Source organism: Sprattus sprattus (assembly GCF_963457725.1).
Source record: "Sprattus sprattus genome assembly, chromosome: 19".
NCBI classification, from domain to species: domain Eukaryota; kingdom Metazoa; phylum Chordata; class Actinopteri; order Clupeiformes; family Clupeidae; genus Sprattus; species Sprattus sprattus.
Window position 1 is genome coordinate 4267279 of NC_137917.1, and position 20065 is coordinate 4287343.

A 20065-nucleotide genomic window follows, 5' to 3' on the forward strand; every position below is an offset into this window, starting at 1 on the left:
TTTGATGGACGGATGTCAGAGACTGTCATACACTCATTACTCCTGGAGACAACTAGATTCACTTCCATACACGCATTTCCACAAATGTTTCTATTTCCATCTTTGAGGTAATCATGTAGTTATTTTTGAAATGCCAACAATGTTGCCATAAGATCACTGAAAATGATTATGCACTACACTCAGAATTACTGAGACATACTGAAGTACCATACTAATCACAACAACTACTAATCACCACTCCTATGCGCTTTCTGATGAAAGCAGATGAATAACAGTAGACTTGTGAGCGTGGAAGATGTGCAAGCATGTAGATGAAGGGACTAAAATCCATTCACATGCTTCTTAAAACTAATGTTTTTCTATCTCTATCACAAATGCAAATGCTTGATGTGATTGAGCCACATAGAGAAGTTAGTGGCCTGATAAGTCTGTCTGTCAGATGGTGTTGATGTTGCAACCGCTGGGTAGGCCTACTGTGGAGTGGGCATGCTGCACTTTCACAACAGAAGAGGAACACTTGTCACTGTCATGAGAACGGCCATGGAAAGTGTGAGTAAAGCAAGGCTAATGACCTGACACCATCAGATTTTTTCAGACTGTTTTAGGAAATATTCTGCACAACAACAAAAAATGCTTTTTTTTATTGTACTATATATTTGCCTATATATTTTGAACTTCTTGATGACATTACATATGGCCCAGCGAAGTCTGTCTATATTTGCCAGGTTCTTTCACTCTCTAGGTTAAGTTCTTTGCATTCCCCTCCGTTGATTGTGGGTGGCCCTGCCCAGACACGTTGGCCCTCGTTCACAAGTATTGCTATGCAATAGCCCTACCTGGTACTGACAACCTCATGAAGATGTAAATGTATACTATCTGTACAGCATATAAAAACGCAAATTAGCCTATGAAATGACAGTGACCCCGAGAAAGGCTCAATAGTTGTAATGGTAACGCAATGCTGCATGTAGACCTAGCAAAAGAGAAAGAAAACGCTCGACATTTTACGCCACTTTGCATCCACCGCATAGTCCTTCTTTAGCCAGAGGCAGCATCCGAAACCAAATAAAGATAGGCTACATGTAGAGCGCAGTCACTGATTTGCGCGATTGTTGTCGATTTATCTATGTGGTTCATCGAAACTATATTAAGGGTTCATAACCATACTATGTCTCGTCCCCGCTTTTCTAAAGATTAAAGGAATGTAGGCTGAGATTTGTGTGCGTATCTGTGGATTCATCACATACGATGGTCAGTTGAAACTTATTTTGCATGCTTACATATTAAGTTTCTTGGAACTTACCATGGTTGTTTACCGATTGTGAATACTTCCTGTTTGCCTTCTTCAAAATGATGAAAGAAAAAAACTCCTCCAATTCCTCAAACCAGTCGAGTGTAGGATCTCATTAAACTCGGTAAAAATTCCTCTGAGATCAATTCAAAATGTCCATTTCAAAACAGCGTTTTACTTTTCCACAACGAAATCTTTTCATTATCTGACCACTCCTTGGACTTTCCTAGCCAGGAACGGTAGAGCTGAGGGAGAGGCCAGGTTGTTGGAAGTTTGAGGTGAAGAAATTGATGAACAGCGGCAAGTGTGGACAGGTAGGGCAAAATTTCGATGCGCGTCAAGCATTGTGGGAAAGAAGCAGGCCTGAGCTATGGATAGCAGTCACAACAATGCCATCTCAAGGCGGAGAAGGTAATGACTGTTGGAAAACACTTTTTAAAACTCGTCCAATTTCACCATTTAATCCGTTGTCAATCAAAAGAAGATGTAAAATGGGAACTATCGGAAAAATAGTTACAATTGTTTCACACCATCTTCAATAAACGCTTAATAACTACTTTTCCTAATGGTAAGAAGACGTGTTTGAGTTTGTATACTAAGTCATACTTTGCTGAGGACCACCCTTCCCTTATTCCACTTTCTAAATAGCAGCTGTCCTACACATAGGCTATCATCAAGCAGAAAAGCCAAGTCCATAGGTGTAGGACCAAACAATAATGCATTCCAGAGCGTAAGGGATTTTTTTTAGAAACCGTTTTAACCACGATCTAAACCTAAACGTTTACCTCGTCAGGTCCTCATAGACAGAAGAGGATGATTAATACACAGATTGAGATATAAGCCATTTTTTTGTCACGAGATGACTTACTGGAGTCATGATGACATATTGTACACTACATCTTCGACCAGTAGTGCATGACCTAATGCATTCTTGATTTCATAGGATTCTGCCATGCTACAAAATGATGTAATAAAAGCTGTCCAGTTATGTTATTGGCCACTGGAGATCGACATATTGATCATGAACAATGTTATTGCTTTCTTAATTTCGCTATCTGGTTAGGTTCTCAGCAATATCTTCAAAGGCAAAGGCATATTAAAGTCACCACTGAGACAGGTGAGTGCTTATATACGAGTTTCAAAACAGATGGGCAAACAAGTACATTTAATTTATTATACAAAGAGACATTCACAAGTTAAGGGAGGTCATTCACATGATCGTAAGAGCTGGTCCGTTAAAACAGTTCACAAAGAAACAGGTCTGACAAAAGAAACACAGACATGTTGTACAAAAATGAAGAGAATAGTTTCCCAGTGGGATTGCAATGGGATAGGGGAGGTTTATAACAAACAAATACATTCTGATTGATTTGTTCCTTTGGGTACACACACACACACACTTTGATGAGTCTTTAGGAAATAGACTTGTGTTAGCTTTCATTTTTGAAACACAAGAGATCCTTTGGGGGAAATGTAGAGGGCGCTTTAAAAAAAATATATAATTCAGGGAAATACTCATTGGTTTCAGGGAACACTACACCAGTCTATCTGATAGCCTAGTCCCCCCACTTTTCAGTCACTCGTGTTAAAGAAATTAAAGTGTCTTCAGAAAGCTCAAAAACTTTTATCTCTCGGACATTCATCCATCCCACGTATTTTGAAATGCCTGGTGTAGTTTTGTCCCGTGTCATGGACTGACGCCCTATCAGTTTCTCTCTAGTCTTCAGAGGCACTCGATCACAAGAGTATCAGTGTTACAGTTCATGCCATTGCACTCTACTCCAGCAAAACTGAAGCTTATGTTCACTGGCTCAGAGTCTACAACAGGGTAAAAGATGATGGTTCAGCTTCCTCCTCCCTCTCTTCCTGGTGATTTCAAAAGACAAAAGATTGACAACAATGAGAACATTTGCCAGCAACTCTCAATTGAGGACAAGCCGTTGGAGTTGCATGCACAGAGGCTCAGAGAGCAGACTGGTCAATAATGGAAGTTCAAAAAGGAAAAAAACTGGGAAGGCCAAAGCCACACACTTCCCAGTCTTTGTCTTTTCTGATTCGCTGAACATCAGCAAGGAGAGCTGTGCACTGGGTGTATATTCAGTTCTAAATATTAGCAGCTGGAAAGATGAAGGTATGCCTCGGACCATCGTCTGCACTCAGACCAACTCAGCCCAAGGAGTCATATGGTATGTGAGAGTATCAAAGCATGGTTCTGATGAGTGTCGACACCAACATAGCGCTCGCTGTTTTTTCACATAACATACTGGACTGTATGTTAATCTACCTCTGAGCAATCAGAACTCAACTATGCATTCTGATCAATTATATGCTATACCCTACATACTACAAATGTTAAGAACGCAAGTTAATCTAATGTTAATGTAAATACATTTTCTTTGGATTTGCACATACAATGGATAAGTTGGTCAAAAACAGCTTAGGCGAAAAGGTAAAACAAAAAAAATTAAAACCTGGAGAAACAGTATGTGGACTAGTCATCGATGAAACCAGAAAGCAAATATCAAAAGTGAAGGATCAGGCGCCTTCAATGGGAGGGGCCCCTATTCATTCATGAAAAGGCTTTTTACAAGCCAAATAGGGGCACAGATACCACTGTGAAGACTGAATGACTGTAGCTAATCCCTCTACTGTCTACAGGTTTCCCCTTTCTACTGCTATTACCTAAACGAGCAGCAAAACCAGTCCAGGAGCATTACGCTGGACTTGTGTATTGGAAAGTGATAAGGTGTGTGACGCATGGTGATGGAGAGTGTGTGTGTGTGTGTGTGTGTGTGTGAGCAGGTGCTGACTGGTTGCAGGAGCGAGTGAAAGCCTGTGTGCTTGAAGGGCCTCTAGAGAGTTTCAGAGAGGCACTCAGAAGCTGGACAAAAACCATACAAACTTATTACAGGAGCTTCAAAAGATCACAAATAAATAGACAATACAACACAAATAAAAGACAACAGCAAGGAGCGGGGAGGGAAAAAAGTAGAGTAGTGAAAAAAGTAAGAGAGAAATCAAGAAGAATTGATGAGGGGGAAAAAGAGAAACTTTAACTTCACAGCTGAGACCTCTTCAGTCAGGGTATAAAATCCATGAGCGATCAGATATCAGTCTAGTTGGTGGGTTGAGCCCTCAGGGGCTGGCAAACACAAAGGAAAAAAAAGTTTGTATGTGTGTGCTTGTGTGTATGAGCGAATGTATGACCAGGGGGGCTGACTGGAGAGCAACGAGGATGACGAGGGTATGAGGGATATAAGGAAGAGGAGGAGAAGAGGGAAGAGGAGTGGTCTTTTGCATTGCAAGTGGTGCAGCCTTTCTTTCGTTTAAAGTCCCTGCTCTGGTCCGCATCCATCTCAGGAGGAGCTGCTGGCTTCTTCTCCGCCGACAGCCGGCTCAGATCACATGATGCCGTTGGTGAGGTACTGGAAGCCGTCGTAAAGCTTGGTGGTGATGGAGCGCATGGAGCCGTCCACCATCTGCTCCACCAGCACCTGCAGCTGCTCCTCTGTCAGGCTCATGTGGAAGCGCTCCTTCAGGGTGCGGATGGTGCTGGACCCATGGAAGCAGGGCAACTGGGAGCCTGGGGGTGGATAGGAGCGGAAGAGTGGAGAAAGGGGGGAGAGGGAAAGGGATGTTACAAGTGAACTTTGACGCAGCTTTGATAAAGAAACTTAGGGGATGACAGCTCTGGGGTCCCTCAGCTCAATGAGCAGTTGCAAGTGTTTCTTCTAGTTAGTGCTATTTGTTAAACATTTTACATTATCAGGATCTACTGGGGTTTTTAAAACATTTTAAACAATTGAAAACCACTAAAATACCATTAGAAATAATCAGCCTATTTTACCAGTTGGAATCATTAATGGCCACTTCCCCTCCCTTACACATCATTTCTCCCTGAGCTGAGACAAGGATCTACTCTAAGAAGAAGCACTCAGAATCATATACACAGACAACAGGGTGTCTAGAGGTTAAAGGACTCGGTACGTTTTAGTGAGTTCAAGTATACATGGCACTGACCATGATCAGCAGGGGGAAATGAACAGCTGTCCTTTAAAAGGTTAGGGAGGGGGTATACTATGGCCAGTGTCTGGGGGCTTTTCTGTGGAAGCAGAATTAGATGAGGAGCCAAACCTTGGTGCATAATCTCCACTATTTGGACCACCTTCTCCATGTGCTTGCGTGCAGCTATGAGGCCCTGCAGCATGAGCATCTTGTAGTAGTTGAACATGTCCCCGTCCAAACCACCCATCACCTGAGACACAGGACACAAGACAAATCACAACACCGCCTAAAAAGGTTATCTTCTGTACATCATGACAAGACATGCCAGGTTTACAAGCTCAAGGATGGACTGGCTCAGGTCCACTTACAGATCAATGGACTCATACTTTGTGAGGTTAATTCAAGCTAATTTGTTTAAGGAAGTCCACAGGTCCCAGGAAAGCTTTGATACAAAGCCTTAATACAATTATTTGACAGTTTCTGTAGCTTCAAAGACATAGCATCCTCACATCAACAAACTCGCTGGTTAGTTTGAAGGCTGAGGTCTCAAAGCCCAGGTTCCTTGGAGAACTGGAGAGGATAAAGCCGAAATCAATGTGGATGATGTGCCCTTCAGAGTCCAACAAGATGTTTCCATTGTGCCTGAGGACAGACAAGCAAAATATGTGGGGAAAAAACAGTTAGACAAATTAAGCCAACATCACAGTATATCTAATTCTTTATCATATCCAGCATTAAACTCAACTACAAAGAACAGGAGGAGTAAAAGTATAAACATGAATAAAACAATGAAGTAGTAAATGTATAGAAGTAAAATAAAAGAATGAAATGTAGTAAAATGAGCCAAAAAACTTTTGCAGAAAGGTTAAACACTCTAGAATGGAGGAGAATATTCAAGTAGCTCTTTAGTTTCAAAGCCTGAACTCCAGACAGTTAAGTTCTGCTCACAATGAGTTCACAGCATATCACGCCATTCTAGGCACTTTTACTACTCTTGGAATAGGCCCTTACCTGTCCTTGACCTGCAGCAGGTAGCAGATGAGACAGTAGCCCGCACAGCTCTGCACAAAGTTGCGCTGCGCGGTGAGGAAGGCCTCGGTGGTGTAGTTGCCGTGCTCCTGCAGGAAGTAGTCGAGCAGTGAGAGCTGGCTCTGCTTCTTGACCTGGTGGATGGACACGGCGTTCACCACCGGCTCGATCATGCCACTGTCTGACGAGATCACCAGGATCTTATAGGGCTTGATCCACAGGGGCACGTGCTCCTGCTCCCAGATGGACTGCACAAAGAAAAGCATCAACTGGTCAATCTTCTCAAGTTATAAATAATAGTATCATCTGGGCCATGTGGACTGAACTAATGTATATGGGTTCATAAGAAAGACCTCTATTTAAGTATTGATTGTTATTGTACTTATTTCTTTATTTAGAGATGATGAGTATATATGGCCTGTATGATTCAGATATTTCAGGTACTCAAATACATTACAATATCCTATGATTTGACCCAATTCTCAACTTCTATGCTTGTAAGTGTCTAAGCTCACCTGTAGTTGTTTCAGCACTTGATAGGCCAAGAGCTCCTGCCTTAAGTCATCTCCACACTTCACAATGACGGACAGCAGACGCCAATTGGGGAAGTGCCCATAGGGGGAGCCCTCTCTTATCCGCCTAGCCAAAGAGAACAATGACATGAACACCAAGTATAGCTTTGGCTACATACAACCAACAAGTAGCAACAACCAGCACCACCAAAGCACAACGTAGACAACTACAATTAACAACAAAAGTGTACACCCAGCAATATGCAGCAGAAAAGACCCTAATTTATCTAGATGCATACCTAACTTTCTCCTGCCAGGGTTCTTTGAGGGCGACCGCCGAGGGGTCCTCTGGGTCTTTTCTAAACGTGGTGGGCGTGTGAGCCAACTGCTCCGAGAGACGCCGTCTGAGGCACACATAAAACACACACAGTGGCCGTGGGGTCAAAACAATGCAAAGCTACTTCACAGTAACAGAACAGGGACTTTTTTTAAAGATGTGCCAACAGCTCTTACTGCTGCTTGCTGCGGTGGCTTACCTGATGTCCCCAGCAGCGATGAAGATGGGCTCCTTGCTCTCTTGGCTGGTGATGCTGTCCACTGAGAACTGGGAGATGTTGTCACAACTGTTGGTGTGGATTTCTGGCAGCTGGTTTGAGAGAAACAGGTAAGTGGTAAGTCATCGATGACGAGCAGTAACAGTCATAATAATGCCTCGATATGCAAACAGTCCTTAAACAGCAAAAGAATACCAGAGAAATTTCAAGGAATTCTCAGATGATACAAACCTCCACCTGGAGTTCTCCTATGTCATCCACAGACCAGGCCTCATCATCATTGTCGTAGTTGGGCACGGGGTAGAAGCAGCTAGCTCGCTGTTCAGCTGTGATACCACAGTCCGGAAGGTTCTCCACCGAGCGAGTGCTGCGAATGCGTGTCTCTGGAATCCGTACTGGAACATTGGAGGTCTCAAAGTTCTCACACTCTAGAACCTCCACGTATATTAAGTAAGGAGCCTGTCGAGGGAGTTACAACTTTCAGCAAGGGTTTTTGTCGAACACATATTAATATGTAATATAAAATAGTAATCACTAAATTCTAAACAGACAGAACTTTGGTAGCTTGTAAACTCTTACTGGTTTCATATGGTGGAGAGAATAAAATCACATTGGCACCTAATTGCGTAATTCCAAAATAATTTGCACACCTACACATTTGAGCGCTGACAGACTCATGGGCCTGCTGGCCAAATAGAACATGCAATTCAATTGAACACATTTTGGTTGGTTTGACTCTGTATTCAAACACATGGATTTGAATTGAAACTTAAACAATGTCAGTTGTAGGTGTTGACCCCATTTTGATTATTTAATGACCTGTCTGGTGAACAAAATAGAAACCCTTTTTATACATGTATAATACATAGTTATTGCACAGAAACGTGTGTCTATTTTGTTCTCTGTTCCAACCACCTTGTCCTTGGAGTTCAGCACCACAGCCTGCGTGTGGGGCACACGGACCACGTGGTGGTCGAAGGGGGCTGTGGGCAACCAGACACGGGCGGGCAGCTTGTGGTTGAGCAGGGACAGCTCCGAGATGAGCCGCTGGGTCTTCTGCTCTTTGGTGGCCAGCGCGGCCAGACGCTTGCCAATGCCCATCAGGGACTTGATGTACTCTCTCTGCGGCGTGAGGCGCACGGGCTAACGGGGGGGGTAGCAGGTGCAGGCGGCACAGAGAGAGAACAGGCACATTAGATGGGACTAGAAAATGGCAGCAGTTACAGAAAAACATCACGTTTAGAGAAAGTACTTTTAAATAGTTCAATTAAAGGCACCCAGTGCAACTTTATAGGCTTGAAACTCGAAAAATAAACATTCAATTTCTAGTCTTTTTTACACGTAGTAAGTTTCAATAACTCCATACCATTACATATCGCAGTCAAGGAGCAAAGATGAGACGTCGTTGTGTGGTGAGAACTGATAGAAAATCGTAAACAACAACAATCGCCGGTGGGGAGAGGCCATTTTTCCATTGACTGGAATCCTGCTTTATTTATTGGTGGCACCAATAAAGGGCTACGCTATTGCGGCTAGTTTTAGCGCACTTTTTAACACCCAAAGTATCAAATAATGATGCAAATGTGCTTATATGGTGAAGTAAATGTTAATATCATAAAGATTGTCTTATCCAGAATATTTCCATTTTGATGCCCTAATGTTGCACTGGGTGCCTTTAAGAGATTCTTTTGGAACATCTCAAATATGTTTGATATGTAGTGCAAATTATGATATCATATTGGAATTATCTGAACAAGATGAACAGCATACTCCACCTGGAAACTCACACCAGCCTTTGGTCATTAAAAAAATATTCACTTATGAATGTCATAGGTGAGGCTTTGGCATAAAGCAGGCAGTCTAAAGCCACAGGACACACGTTCTGGAGATGTTCATGTTTACAACACTAGATGAAGCCATTTCCCCAGTTCCCAAATGACTCGGAGGGAGAGACAAAGATAGAGATAGAGTCCCTTCATGCCAAATCATAAAAGGGAGGGCAGTCGTGGGCCCCCTTAAGAACAGTCCACCCACTCTTATCAAGTGTGCTCAGGAAATCTTTTCTAAAACTCTCGTGCAAACTGGGCTAATGTCTTTCTCTAATGCAATATGCATGTGTTGATTTCCAATGCAAATGCAAACTTGACAAGAGGGGTGCTAAATCATTGGACGGAAAGTGTGACGAAATTCACAACACTTGGACCCAGCTGCAAATCATTCACAGATAAACACATTTTTGAACAGCTGGCCATTTTATGAACCCAAATGTCGAAATCTCTGGACCCTTTCTCGATGGAAAGATGAGCCAAAGTTCAAACAAGTTACCAACTCCAAGATGTATGATTGAAACCAAGACACATAGTAAGTGATTGGAGGCGCTTATCCAAATTCAGACAGACACCAAAATAAACAGACAAAAAAAAACATGGTTTAATAAATAAACAGACCAGAAAGCTTTGGTTTTAACAAATTTAGCAAGCATGTCATCACAACCTTTGCAGCATTACAATACAGGCTTAATGGTTTCAGAGTCACTTTAATTTATGACTAGAAAGTCAAATTTCGATTCATGCTTGTAATTGATTTCTTGACAGAGGTGGAAGATTGCTGATAAAACAAACCAAGAGAACAACCAATGGAAACAACCCACAATACAATGCACAGCAACATCCAAAGGGGAGGAGTAAGAGAGGGCAGAGGAGAGGAGGGGGGTGTGGGGAGAGAGAAGAGGGACTTACTGTACCAGTCCCTAACTCAAGACTGTCAGAGCTGGAAGCCAGATCCTGAGAAAGAGATGGATGGGAAGAAGGGGTGAAGGGGTGGAGGGTTGGGGGGTGAGGGGGGTGGAGGGTTGTGATTTTTTAGCACAAGAGTGGTGAGAGCAGGGAGTGGAGAGCGAAAGACAAAACAGAGCAAAAAAAACAAAGCGTACAATTATTGCTGGAAGCTTTGCCCTGTTCACATGGGATGGAGTGGACACTGTGTACATATATTTTCATCCTTTAGGGGGGGGGGGGGGTCACCTATCTGGATTTGTTAGTTTGCACAACAATTTGAACTTCAAGTCCATCTCAGGATTTACGTTGCCCCCACCCAATCATTAGTTACACCACCTGAAGGTGTAACTAATGATTGGGTGGGGGCAACGTAAACCTGAGATGGACTTTGACTCTGGATCTGGATCTGTGTCTGCAGATGTCGGACTACAGCTAGGGATCGAGGGAGCCTCCGCAGCAGGCCCAGACAGCCAGGTCACGTCTCCCAGCCCCCAGCGTCTCCCTTATCCCCATTGGGAAGCCTGGCCTAGCTCTGGCTGGCATGTCTGACTAGCACTGTGACCACCACTGAGGACAGTGGCCCGGATTACGGGCTAGAGGCAGTGACAGCCTGAACAGTGCTGCATGAGGCCACTTCAACAAACACACTCGTGGTCAAAACCTCATCAGTTTGCTGTCTTGACGAAACACACACACACACACACACACACACACACACACACACACACACACACACACACACACACACACACACACACACACACACACACACACACACACACACACACACACACACACACACACACACACACACACACACACACACACACACACACACACACACACACACACACACACACACACACACACACACACACACACACACACACACCCCTCAGTGGGGAGTATTACTGTAGCTGAGAGCACATGATGCCTGAGCCTCAAACTGTTGGGGAGAGCGTGACCTAAAGCCTTCGGTCTCACATGACCAGTCAGCCACCAGAAAACTTGCACAAGGAGAGAAAGGGCAACAAAAAGGAGAAGGAAGAGGTGTGTGTCTGTGTCTGTGTGTGTGTGTGTGTTTGTGTGTGTGTATGTGTGTGTGTGTGTGTAGGGAGTGTAGAGGAAAAGGAACATCAATATGCTTTCCTGGAACGCGGTGTGTAGCGTTCTGTATTGGGTGTTGTTTGCGATGCTAAATAAAGCCTCATTATCAGGGGGAGCGGAGCAGAGAGTCCAAAATCCTCTCCGATAAAGATGCTCACAGTCCATTCACAGAGCCACCGCAGGTCAAACAGGCGGGGAGGGCCACACCTTCCCTGAGGCAGCAGACCATTAATCAGGGCCATGAACCACACACACAGGCAAACATATACACACACACACACACACACACACACACACACTGCAGATGGAAGAGTGGCTTTAATGAACATGGCGTGCCCAAGGTTAAGTGACAAACTGGCCTTTATTTTATAGGTGTTGTTGGTCTTCTTCCCCCCCTGAACAATTGCGTATTGCTCTCTGGACAAAGGCTCGAGCAGACTGCAGACTGCAGACAAAGAGCGCCTGACTTGTGTAAGGGATGCTCCCTTTGCCTACAGGGAGAATTTAGAGTCTTGTGCAACTCAGGGGTCAGAGCAAACGACAGAGGATTGAATTGTGTCAATTCTGGGTTTAAGCATGCAAAAACAAGCACTGTGTATTTACAGAATGTTTAAAAATATACCGACATTTACATATTTACTTCTTGTAAATGCTCTGCAGCCCCCGGGGAAAGAAAACATCATGTAAACCAAACCACTTCCCAGAGCTGTGCAACATAAAATTGGACCAGTACAAAAAGTGAACATTAATCAACTTCAACAGCTCGTCAAAACATTTCCCTTCCAGATAGGCTTTCAGAGACTATCATCGCACTATAAAAAGCCTACTTAGAAAAAGCAACACGCCAACTTTCCAGTTAGTCACAGGTGTCTTCCCTTACAGCATGAAGAGGATCTTGAGCATTCACTTGGCTGGTGGCCCTGGGTTAGGTATCCTTGATGCGAGTGACACAGTAAATCCAAAGCACATAAAAACTGACTAAAAGGAACTGTTGAAGTGGATGGTGTGTGTGTGTGTGGATGGTAACAGGCGTGGAGCTGACTCATCCTATCGTCAGTAAATATAGCAGGCAGGGGACGGCGGGTCGAGGTGAACTTGAGACTGGAGGCAAACCGAGCAGCATGGCAACTGAAAACACACGACACTAACAACACACGACTCAGAAAGAGGGATGGACAAGTGGACAGCTAGGGCTCGAGACACTGTCTAAATCCATGAAAGCCCTTCAGGCAGGCGTTCTTCAGATTTTGATCACGCTGTAAGAATAAGACCAGCCCCTATTTTTTTTTATGTAGTAAGGTAGATATATCCGAAAAGGCGACAAAAACATCATTCTGCATCTTACTTTGGACTGGAATTTGGTCACGGTTGTTGTTGTTGGGAATTCTCTCAGTAAGCTTGGGTGTATCTTGACTGTGTATCTGTTGTGGTCTCTTGTATTGATACGTGTCCTAACCTATTGTGAGTATAGTGGACGGTGGGTCTGGGACGATAGACAGCACTATTGAGCCTTCTGGAGGTGTTGTGGGCCTAATTCAATGACACACAGACAAAGGAAGGTGCCCACTTGACAACCCCAGTGGCACGCTCACTAAGGTGTCTTTGTTGGTGTTGTTGATGTGTTGTTGCTGTGCACCCGGTTGTGTAACAATACATAGTTGTTGGCTATGAGTAGTTGCATGTGACGGTGAGAGGTTTCGCTGTTGTGGGAAGTTCCCAATCAATAGCTCAAGGAATTTAACTGTGTGTACTGTGTATAACACAGTTATAGTGTGAGTGTGTGCGTGAGCGTGAGCGTGTGCGTGTGTGTTAGCGTGTGTGCGCTTGGAGATGGGGTTGACATGGTGAACAAAATAGAATAACAGGCTCTGACATAACGGAGGCTGTTGCACATGGATAGACAGCAGAGGTCCTGATCTGGTGTTATATCACAAATCAGTGCAGGTTTTCTGGCTCGCTCTGATGCGAGGCCTCCACACATCTGCTTACATAACCACCTGCAAAAACCCACTAGACTGGAGGGACGGCCAGGCTTTCCCAAAGCACCCATCACACACAGTATGCACTACTGCCCAAAGTAAAAGCCCTAAGACAAGCACAAATAGACAAAACCATATAAAAGTGTTTGTGTGAGTCGCAACAGTGTGTGGAAATAGAATTGTTATGCCAGGCAGACAGACAGTATTGATTACTCAGTGTTCTGGTCAAATGCGGTCTTTCACCCTCAAACTCACACCCACCACTGTTGCTATCAATATCTAATCACGAAGGAGTGCTTATAAGTCTGGTCAGAGGTCAACCCTCACTCTCCTGGTAAGGTACTTCACCACTGATGAGGAAAGCCCTATAGAATGTTCCCATGGGTGTGCTAATGACTCAGTCAATCTGTAGCCCCACAATAACCAGCAGCTCCCAATTTGTCGGAGACGGGCTGGGCCAAGGAACAGAGTTACTTCTCAGTGTCTCGACAGACTGTGACAACATAATGGCCATAAACTAACTCGGAAATGAATCATTTGAAACTGAATTATCGACTAAGAGTAACCATATTACCAAATGTTTTATTAGTGTTGCAATGTGTGATAAGATCGGTATCAAAGTCCTGGTGCACTACCAAAGTCCCCTGTGGGTTCAATCAAGATATTCAACACTGTGTGCACTATGGCTGATTGTAAAGACCAGTACAAACGTGTGTGTGTGACCACAATTACAGAAGACAGGTCCTCCTAGATGTGTTCACATGCAAACCTGATGATGCGCATCAATCCCAGTCAAACCTGAGGCACACAGCAGAAAAGGCTGCTAGTGGCAGAACTGGTGGACCAAGGGACTGAGAAGTTGGGCATGTCTGGTGGCATATAGCATATAGGTTAAGGCAGGTAAATGCTTGAGGGTGTTTGGAGAAAGGCTACAAGGTTAGTCAACCACTACCAATGACAAGTGTTGGTGGGCACAGGGGCTTTTGCATGAGTGTGATGGAGCAGGTTGGTGTGTGTTAGGGGTGTGCAAAAAAATCGATTCACAATCGTATCGCGATTCAAGTGCTCCCGATTCAGAATCGATTCAAAGAATTCCAAATATCGATTCATATTTATATAAAAAAAAAAAAGTGTTATTATTAGATTAAGATTAACGTTCTTTTTGGCTTTGCAAACTGTGTAGTAGGCTAACGTTACGGTTTGAGTGATGGTGAGCGCGATACGGCGAAATGGTTGATAAAAAGCTTCTGAATAGAAAGTTTACCTTTAAAAGTTGTGTTGTGCAAAAGAAGCAAGCTTCACTGTTGTCTGAAAATGTCAATAGGCAGCTGGCTGAAAGCACAGAAGTAGTAGGCTTACCTTTTATTGGTAACCTTACTGATACGGTTAATTGTTTTTGAAATAAGAGGCCTGCCTTCTATGTTCACAGCAAACTTGAAAAAAGAAAATATTAAGCCATGGTTTAACTGCACTATAGTCTGAAATGTTCACTTTATAATTTAATTTTGTACCGCCCTGTTTGGCAACGTTATTTTTCAATAAAATAAAACATTGGATAAAGCAAGCCAATCCACTTTTCCATGATAAGAGCATAAAAATAAAATTTGCGATGAGTTAATTTGCGATAAATTATGACAAACTATGACAAAAATGCGATTAATTGCGATTAAGTATTTTAATCGTTTGACAGCACTAACATTTACATACTGTGAATCCATTTTTTTTAAATCGAGAATCGTTTTTGAATCGAAAATCGATTTTGAATCGAAAATCGATTTTGAATCGAATCGTGAGCCTAAAAATCGGTATCGAATCGAATCGTGACATTTTCTGAATCGTGCACCCCTAGTGTGTGTGGTGGAGTTTCTGGCTCACCTCATCCTGGTTGGCCTCCACTTTGGGGTTGCTGGCCGTGCGCTTGAGGTTGCTGCTTAGGCTGATGCTGGCTGTGGCGTCTGACTTGGAGCGCTGGTGCGTGCGCTTTGAGGGCGAAAGGCCGTGCTCGTGGTGCAGGACAGCCAATGGTGGCGGGCAGGGGACAGGGGGCCGAAGCCTGGAGCCGGCAGGCTTGAGCTCATCTGAGAGGATGATCTTGCGGAGCTTGGTGCCTCGCGAGTGGCGCTGCGTGGAGATGTGCATGTCGGAGGAGTAGGCGCCCAGAAGCCAGGCGCATTGCAGCGAGAAACTGATGCTCTGACGGCAACGGTGCACAACGTAGGGCTTGATGGCGTCGCCCACGTCCTCGTCCATGTGGATGTACATGATGAGCAGCTGCGGCAGGTAGAAGTCCACGTCCTCGTAGGGGAAGCTAAAGAGGCGATTGCCGATGTAGGCCTGCACGCCAGGCTCCTTGGAGTTATACAGGTAGGATATGGCCATGGAGACGTCGAAGAGCTTCGACTCGAACAGGCGCAGCAGCCAAGACTGCTTGGACGAGTTGTGCTGCTTCTGGCGCCGCCGTGCGTTCTTCGCCGAGCCAGATAGCATTGCCTGCTCTGGTTCGTCTCCTTCTCCGACCTTTGTGCTGGGTTTCGCAGGGGTGAGGCTGACCGGCTCGTCTCCGATGTGTATGGCCACACCGTTAGCCAACGTGGGTATCTCTGTTTCCACAGCCACCTGGGGCAGCCCCACTTCAAGTTCACCTTTTTGGAACTTCACCTTCTGCATCACCTCCTGGCAGGCGAGCTGGGCCATCTCAGGGTCGATGACCACAGTCAGCTCCCCAACTCCCTCGGTGATGACGTCCAGCGATGGGCTACTGCTGCTGGTGAGGGGGGGCCCATCACTGGTGCTGGTGCTGATGCTAGGGCTGGCGGGGCTCTGCGGGCCCGAGGAGGGGGAGGAGGGCAGTGACAGGGATGAGGCGGTGGACAGGGACAAGGAGGACGCAGAGGGGCTCTTCTGCAGCGCCTCCTGCTGGTGGGCTGGCGACAGCTCCAACTCTGTGTCACCCATGGCCGCTGACGCTCAGGCCACTGTGACAGTGAGGACAGAGAGAGAGGGAGATCCACAGACAGGAGACAGAATGAGGAGACAAGCAAGAGAAGACAGCAGGGACGAGTTAGAAGAGTCAGAACAAGGGATATTCTCTCTTTCTTAACAGAAGCAGGCATCTAATCTCAAATACAGTTGCTACATATTATTTAACTACAAATAACAACACTCTATGCCCTGATGAGGACTGTTCCCTATGACTTTGTATCAACACCTAAGGGTTCTGCAAGACACCCATCATCTCAATAAAAAAGCTTTTACAGTTTTACAGTTTTTGAGGTATGGTTTTATACGCAACTAGTTTTGGTACCATCCTCAAATTCATTTTGATAGCATATGGTCACGTCTAGGACACCTGTGTCTTCCTCACAAGCCATCAAAAATTATGCCCTATGTAGTTCTGTGTAACAGGCTGGAACACCCTGCAAAAATGGAAGAAAGCATTCATGCATGACATGGTGACATGTTATGATACTGCCTATAGACACTAGTTAGTGTGTTGGCAAGCTTATATCAGTGAAAGCTGGGCTATTGGTGGTGTTTGCAAGGTTTTTGCATGCCTTTTGTGTGTGTGTGTGCGTGTGTGTGTGTGTGTGTGTGTGTGTGTGTGTGTGTGTGTGTGTGTGTGTTTAGGTAGATAGTTCACTAGTTTTGGAACAGAACTCTACATTGCTGCTTTAGTCATTGTACCCAGTACCGCTGTAAAATGTATCATTTTTAAGTGCACTACTGTTAAAAGTTTGGGATCATTTAGAAATTATTGTTTTGTTTTCCATGACAACATGAAATGAGTCTGAATAATAAATATAGCTAAATGCGTAGGGAAAATAGCCTAGTAAGTGACAAAGTTAGAAATAATATTTTTTTTTAAATTTAAATAGTAATTTGTCCTTCAACGTTGCTTTCGTCAAAGAATCCTCCATTTACTTTTCCATCAAAAACAAGAACATTCTAAATGACCCCAAACTTTTCAACGGTATTAATACACATCAAATGATGGATGCTCAAGTGGTTGATCCAATTCTAGTTGAGTGTGAGTTACTTGCAGGTCACACCGTCCTGCTGATCCAGAGCAATACACCACAGACACAGGTCTAATCCCCCGCTAGCAGATTATCACATCCCTGGTATCAGGATAGTAGTTAGGCCTTATGCTAAAACACAAAGTCCATCTCTCTCTGCCACACTTCTTTGCGGCCTTCCAACACGACAACAGCAGAAACACCTGTTGCCATGCTGACTATGAACCAAATGTACCTGTACAAATCAACATTATAAAGTAACATAAATAAAATAGTTTGTTGCAACACAGCTTCACCAGATTAAAACAACAACCAAGACCACATCCAATACAAGTGATGTAGCACTACACCTACTTAAGGATGAGTGCGTGGAAAATAATTGAAACTGACAACTTGGTGTTTCATAGAATCCAAGTTGCGGGGAATTAGGGGGATGACATGGGTTTAGATCTAGATGCTGTCTGTAAAAACAGCAACTGCCACTGAGTATTCATAAATCAGTACTGAGGGCTGAAATGCGAGCATCATCCGATACTGCCTTTCTAACAGTGAACAATGGTCAGGCGAAATACAAGCTAGAGGGATCAGGTTTACTTCTCATCTTCTGGTGGCTGACTAACTTAACCCTTGATAAGCATATTGATGGCAATGACCTAAAACTACACATTATACCGTTAACATTCTAAGTGTGTTGGACCCCCTAACTAAACCAGTGGTTCTCTAAGTGTTGGAAGCGGGTTGAAAACAATTGAAAAATCAACTACAAATTTGGTTTGGCAGTGCTTTTACAACATAGTAACCTATAACTAACCTACTTGGTGATGGGTTAATAGCTGACTTTATATTTATAATTATGTGCCTAACATGAACATTGTATAGATTGATTACGCAGTGACAAGATAAAAGTGTTTTAAACAAGAGCTCTGATCAAATAGAATCTGATAAAATATTTGAATTTAAAAGATTGGTGAAATTAAATTGAAAATGTGTTAATGTTCAAATCTTCTTCAAACTTAAGAAAGGTAATGCAACTTTTTTTGTATTGCATGTAATATGTGAATGTATCAATCTGCACCGTGGTGGTGGGGGTTTTCCATTGTCAAAGAGGGGCCTACCATGAAAAGTGTGGGGAAGCACTGAAGTAAACTAACGTTATCGTTTATTAATACAATGCACCTAACGGTATTCGAGGACACAAACTAACGTTCAATAGTGGTCATCACTGTCAACACCCAACTTACTCAAGGAACAGGCCATTTATTATAAGGTGTTAATCTGTAACCAATCTCAGTACACAAACATTAGCTGGTGAAAAAGAAACTGGCAGAAGTTGTTCAGTAAACTAACTGTTACCATTCGCCTAATCACTGGTGGAAGGTTAGCCTCCAAGCTAGCCCGCTAGTTACTAGATACGGTTTGAAAAGACAAATAATGTATTCAAGATTAACTAAACACAAGGCTCTAATGCCAAACAAGTTAAAGTATTAATACATTTGTAACACTGCTAGCTCCAAGGTGGCAAAGCAACTTGTGTCTTTAACAATTGCGGTTTCTCAGCTTTTAATGACTGCAAAATAAGACAATGTTCTTACTCGAGTATTAGCAAGTTTTGCTAGATAGCCTCGGTAACTACGTATCCTAGCTTATCTAGCTCATGTTAGTGTGAGAGTAGAATGCCTCTAGCGAAGACATCTAGCTATGTCAATTGTTACAATAGACATAGTTTCTCTTCTCGTGTCACACTACATTTGTAACTTAACGCTTAACTGTTGCTCAACATCAATCAACATTTTCGAGTTCCCCACGACATGCTAATGTTAGCTGCGTATCAGCTAACTTGCTAGCAAACTTGGATCAGAAACCTGTAAAGTTAGCTAGCTCTTGGTTAGCTATGCTAACGGGCAATCCTCTTTGGCTAATGTTAGATTGGCACAGGTTGGCTAACAAATTAAACCAGCGATAAACGAATGGCGACAGTGATTATTGTTGATGTTGTAGAATGGAAGTACAATTTTAAATAGAATCCTTACCTTAGAGAAGACTGGGTGAAAATGTATTATTTGGTCTACCTCCTCTGTCTCTGCTCCATTTGGGAAAGTGCTTAGTCCCTCGGTCCCCGAGTTTCTCACTGCAACTCGGGAAAATCGACATGCCAGGGCTGACCTACTGCACTGCCTGTCCGGTTGTTGACTAAGCAAACTAAACCAAAGCAAATCTTTGCATATGGAATACGGAACACTTTTGGTAAAAACGATCTTTGAATCTGGATTTAGCCAGTGTAAGTCATTTTTAGTAGTTTTCCATGTAAATTTAATTAAAATTAAGAATTTGAATTGTTTCAAGGGGCTTTACAGAGCCCAGAGCCCGAACCCCCTTTGAGCAGGAATAAACCTTGAGCAAAACCCAGCTCATAAGGTAGGACCCATCTGCTTGAGGCTGGCTGGGGAGAACCATAGACATATATAAACTATATCTATGTCTATCATATATATACTGTATATCTATGTCTATGGGGAGAACGACAGAAGAGGAGGTTCGGGTGGGGTGGGGTGAAGAAGGGAAACGAGGAGAGGAGGTAAAGAGAGAATCAGAAAAAAAGCAGATTCATTTATACACGCATCAGGTAAAAACATATTAGCATACATAATAACGGCATATTATATTACATGATACACACAACATTGAAATTGGATAATTGGAGTATGACCCCCCCCCCCCCCCAGGTTAGGGTAAGGGAAGCAATGGATACAAACATAGACATATATAGGCGCATATATATATATGTCTATGGATAC

General features: G+C 43.6%; 1 protein-coding gene across 1 annotated transcript; it reads right to left on the reverse strand.

The window, feature by feature from the left end:
* Nucleotides 1-2485: 2485 nt before the first annotated feature.
* On the reverse strand, nt 2486-19372 carry pi4kb (phosphatidylinositol 4-kinase, catalytic, beta). The gene is made up of 11 exons (XM_080857408.1): nt 19301-19372; nt 15130-16229; nt 8307-8534; nt 7623-7850; nt 7374-7483; nt 7137-7241; nt 6841-6964; nt 6308-6573; nt 5806-5938; nt 5426-5546; nt 2486-4874 (listed from the first exon to the last, which is right to left on the reverse strand). Exons 2-11 carry the CDS (start codon nt 16207-16209, stop codon nt 4693-4695), a joined length of 2577 nt encoding a protein of 858 aa, XP_080713534.1. The 5' UTR covers nt 16210-16229; nt 19301-19372; the 3' UTR covers nt 2486-4692.
* Nucleotides 19373-20065: the final 693 nt, after the last annotated feature.

Excerpts from the sequence above, each read along its gene's own strand:
- pi4kb (XM_080857408.1), bottom strand. The coding sequence starts at position 16,209 with ATGGGTGACACAGAGTTGGAGCTGTCGCCAGCCCACCAGCAGGAGGCG. Across the intron at positions 7,851-8,306 it reads TGCTGAACTCCAAGGACAAG|GCTCCTTACTTAATATACGT; the intron begins GTGGTTGGAACA and ends CTCCCTCGACAG. Across the intron at positions 6,965-7,136 it reads CCCTGGCAGGAGAAAGTTAG|GCGGATAAGAGAGGGCTCCC; the intron begins GTATGCATCTAG and ends CTCTTTGGCTAG.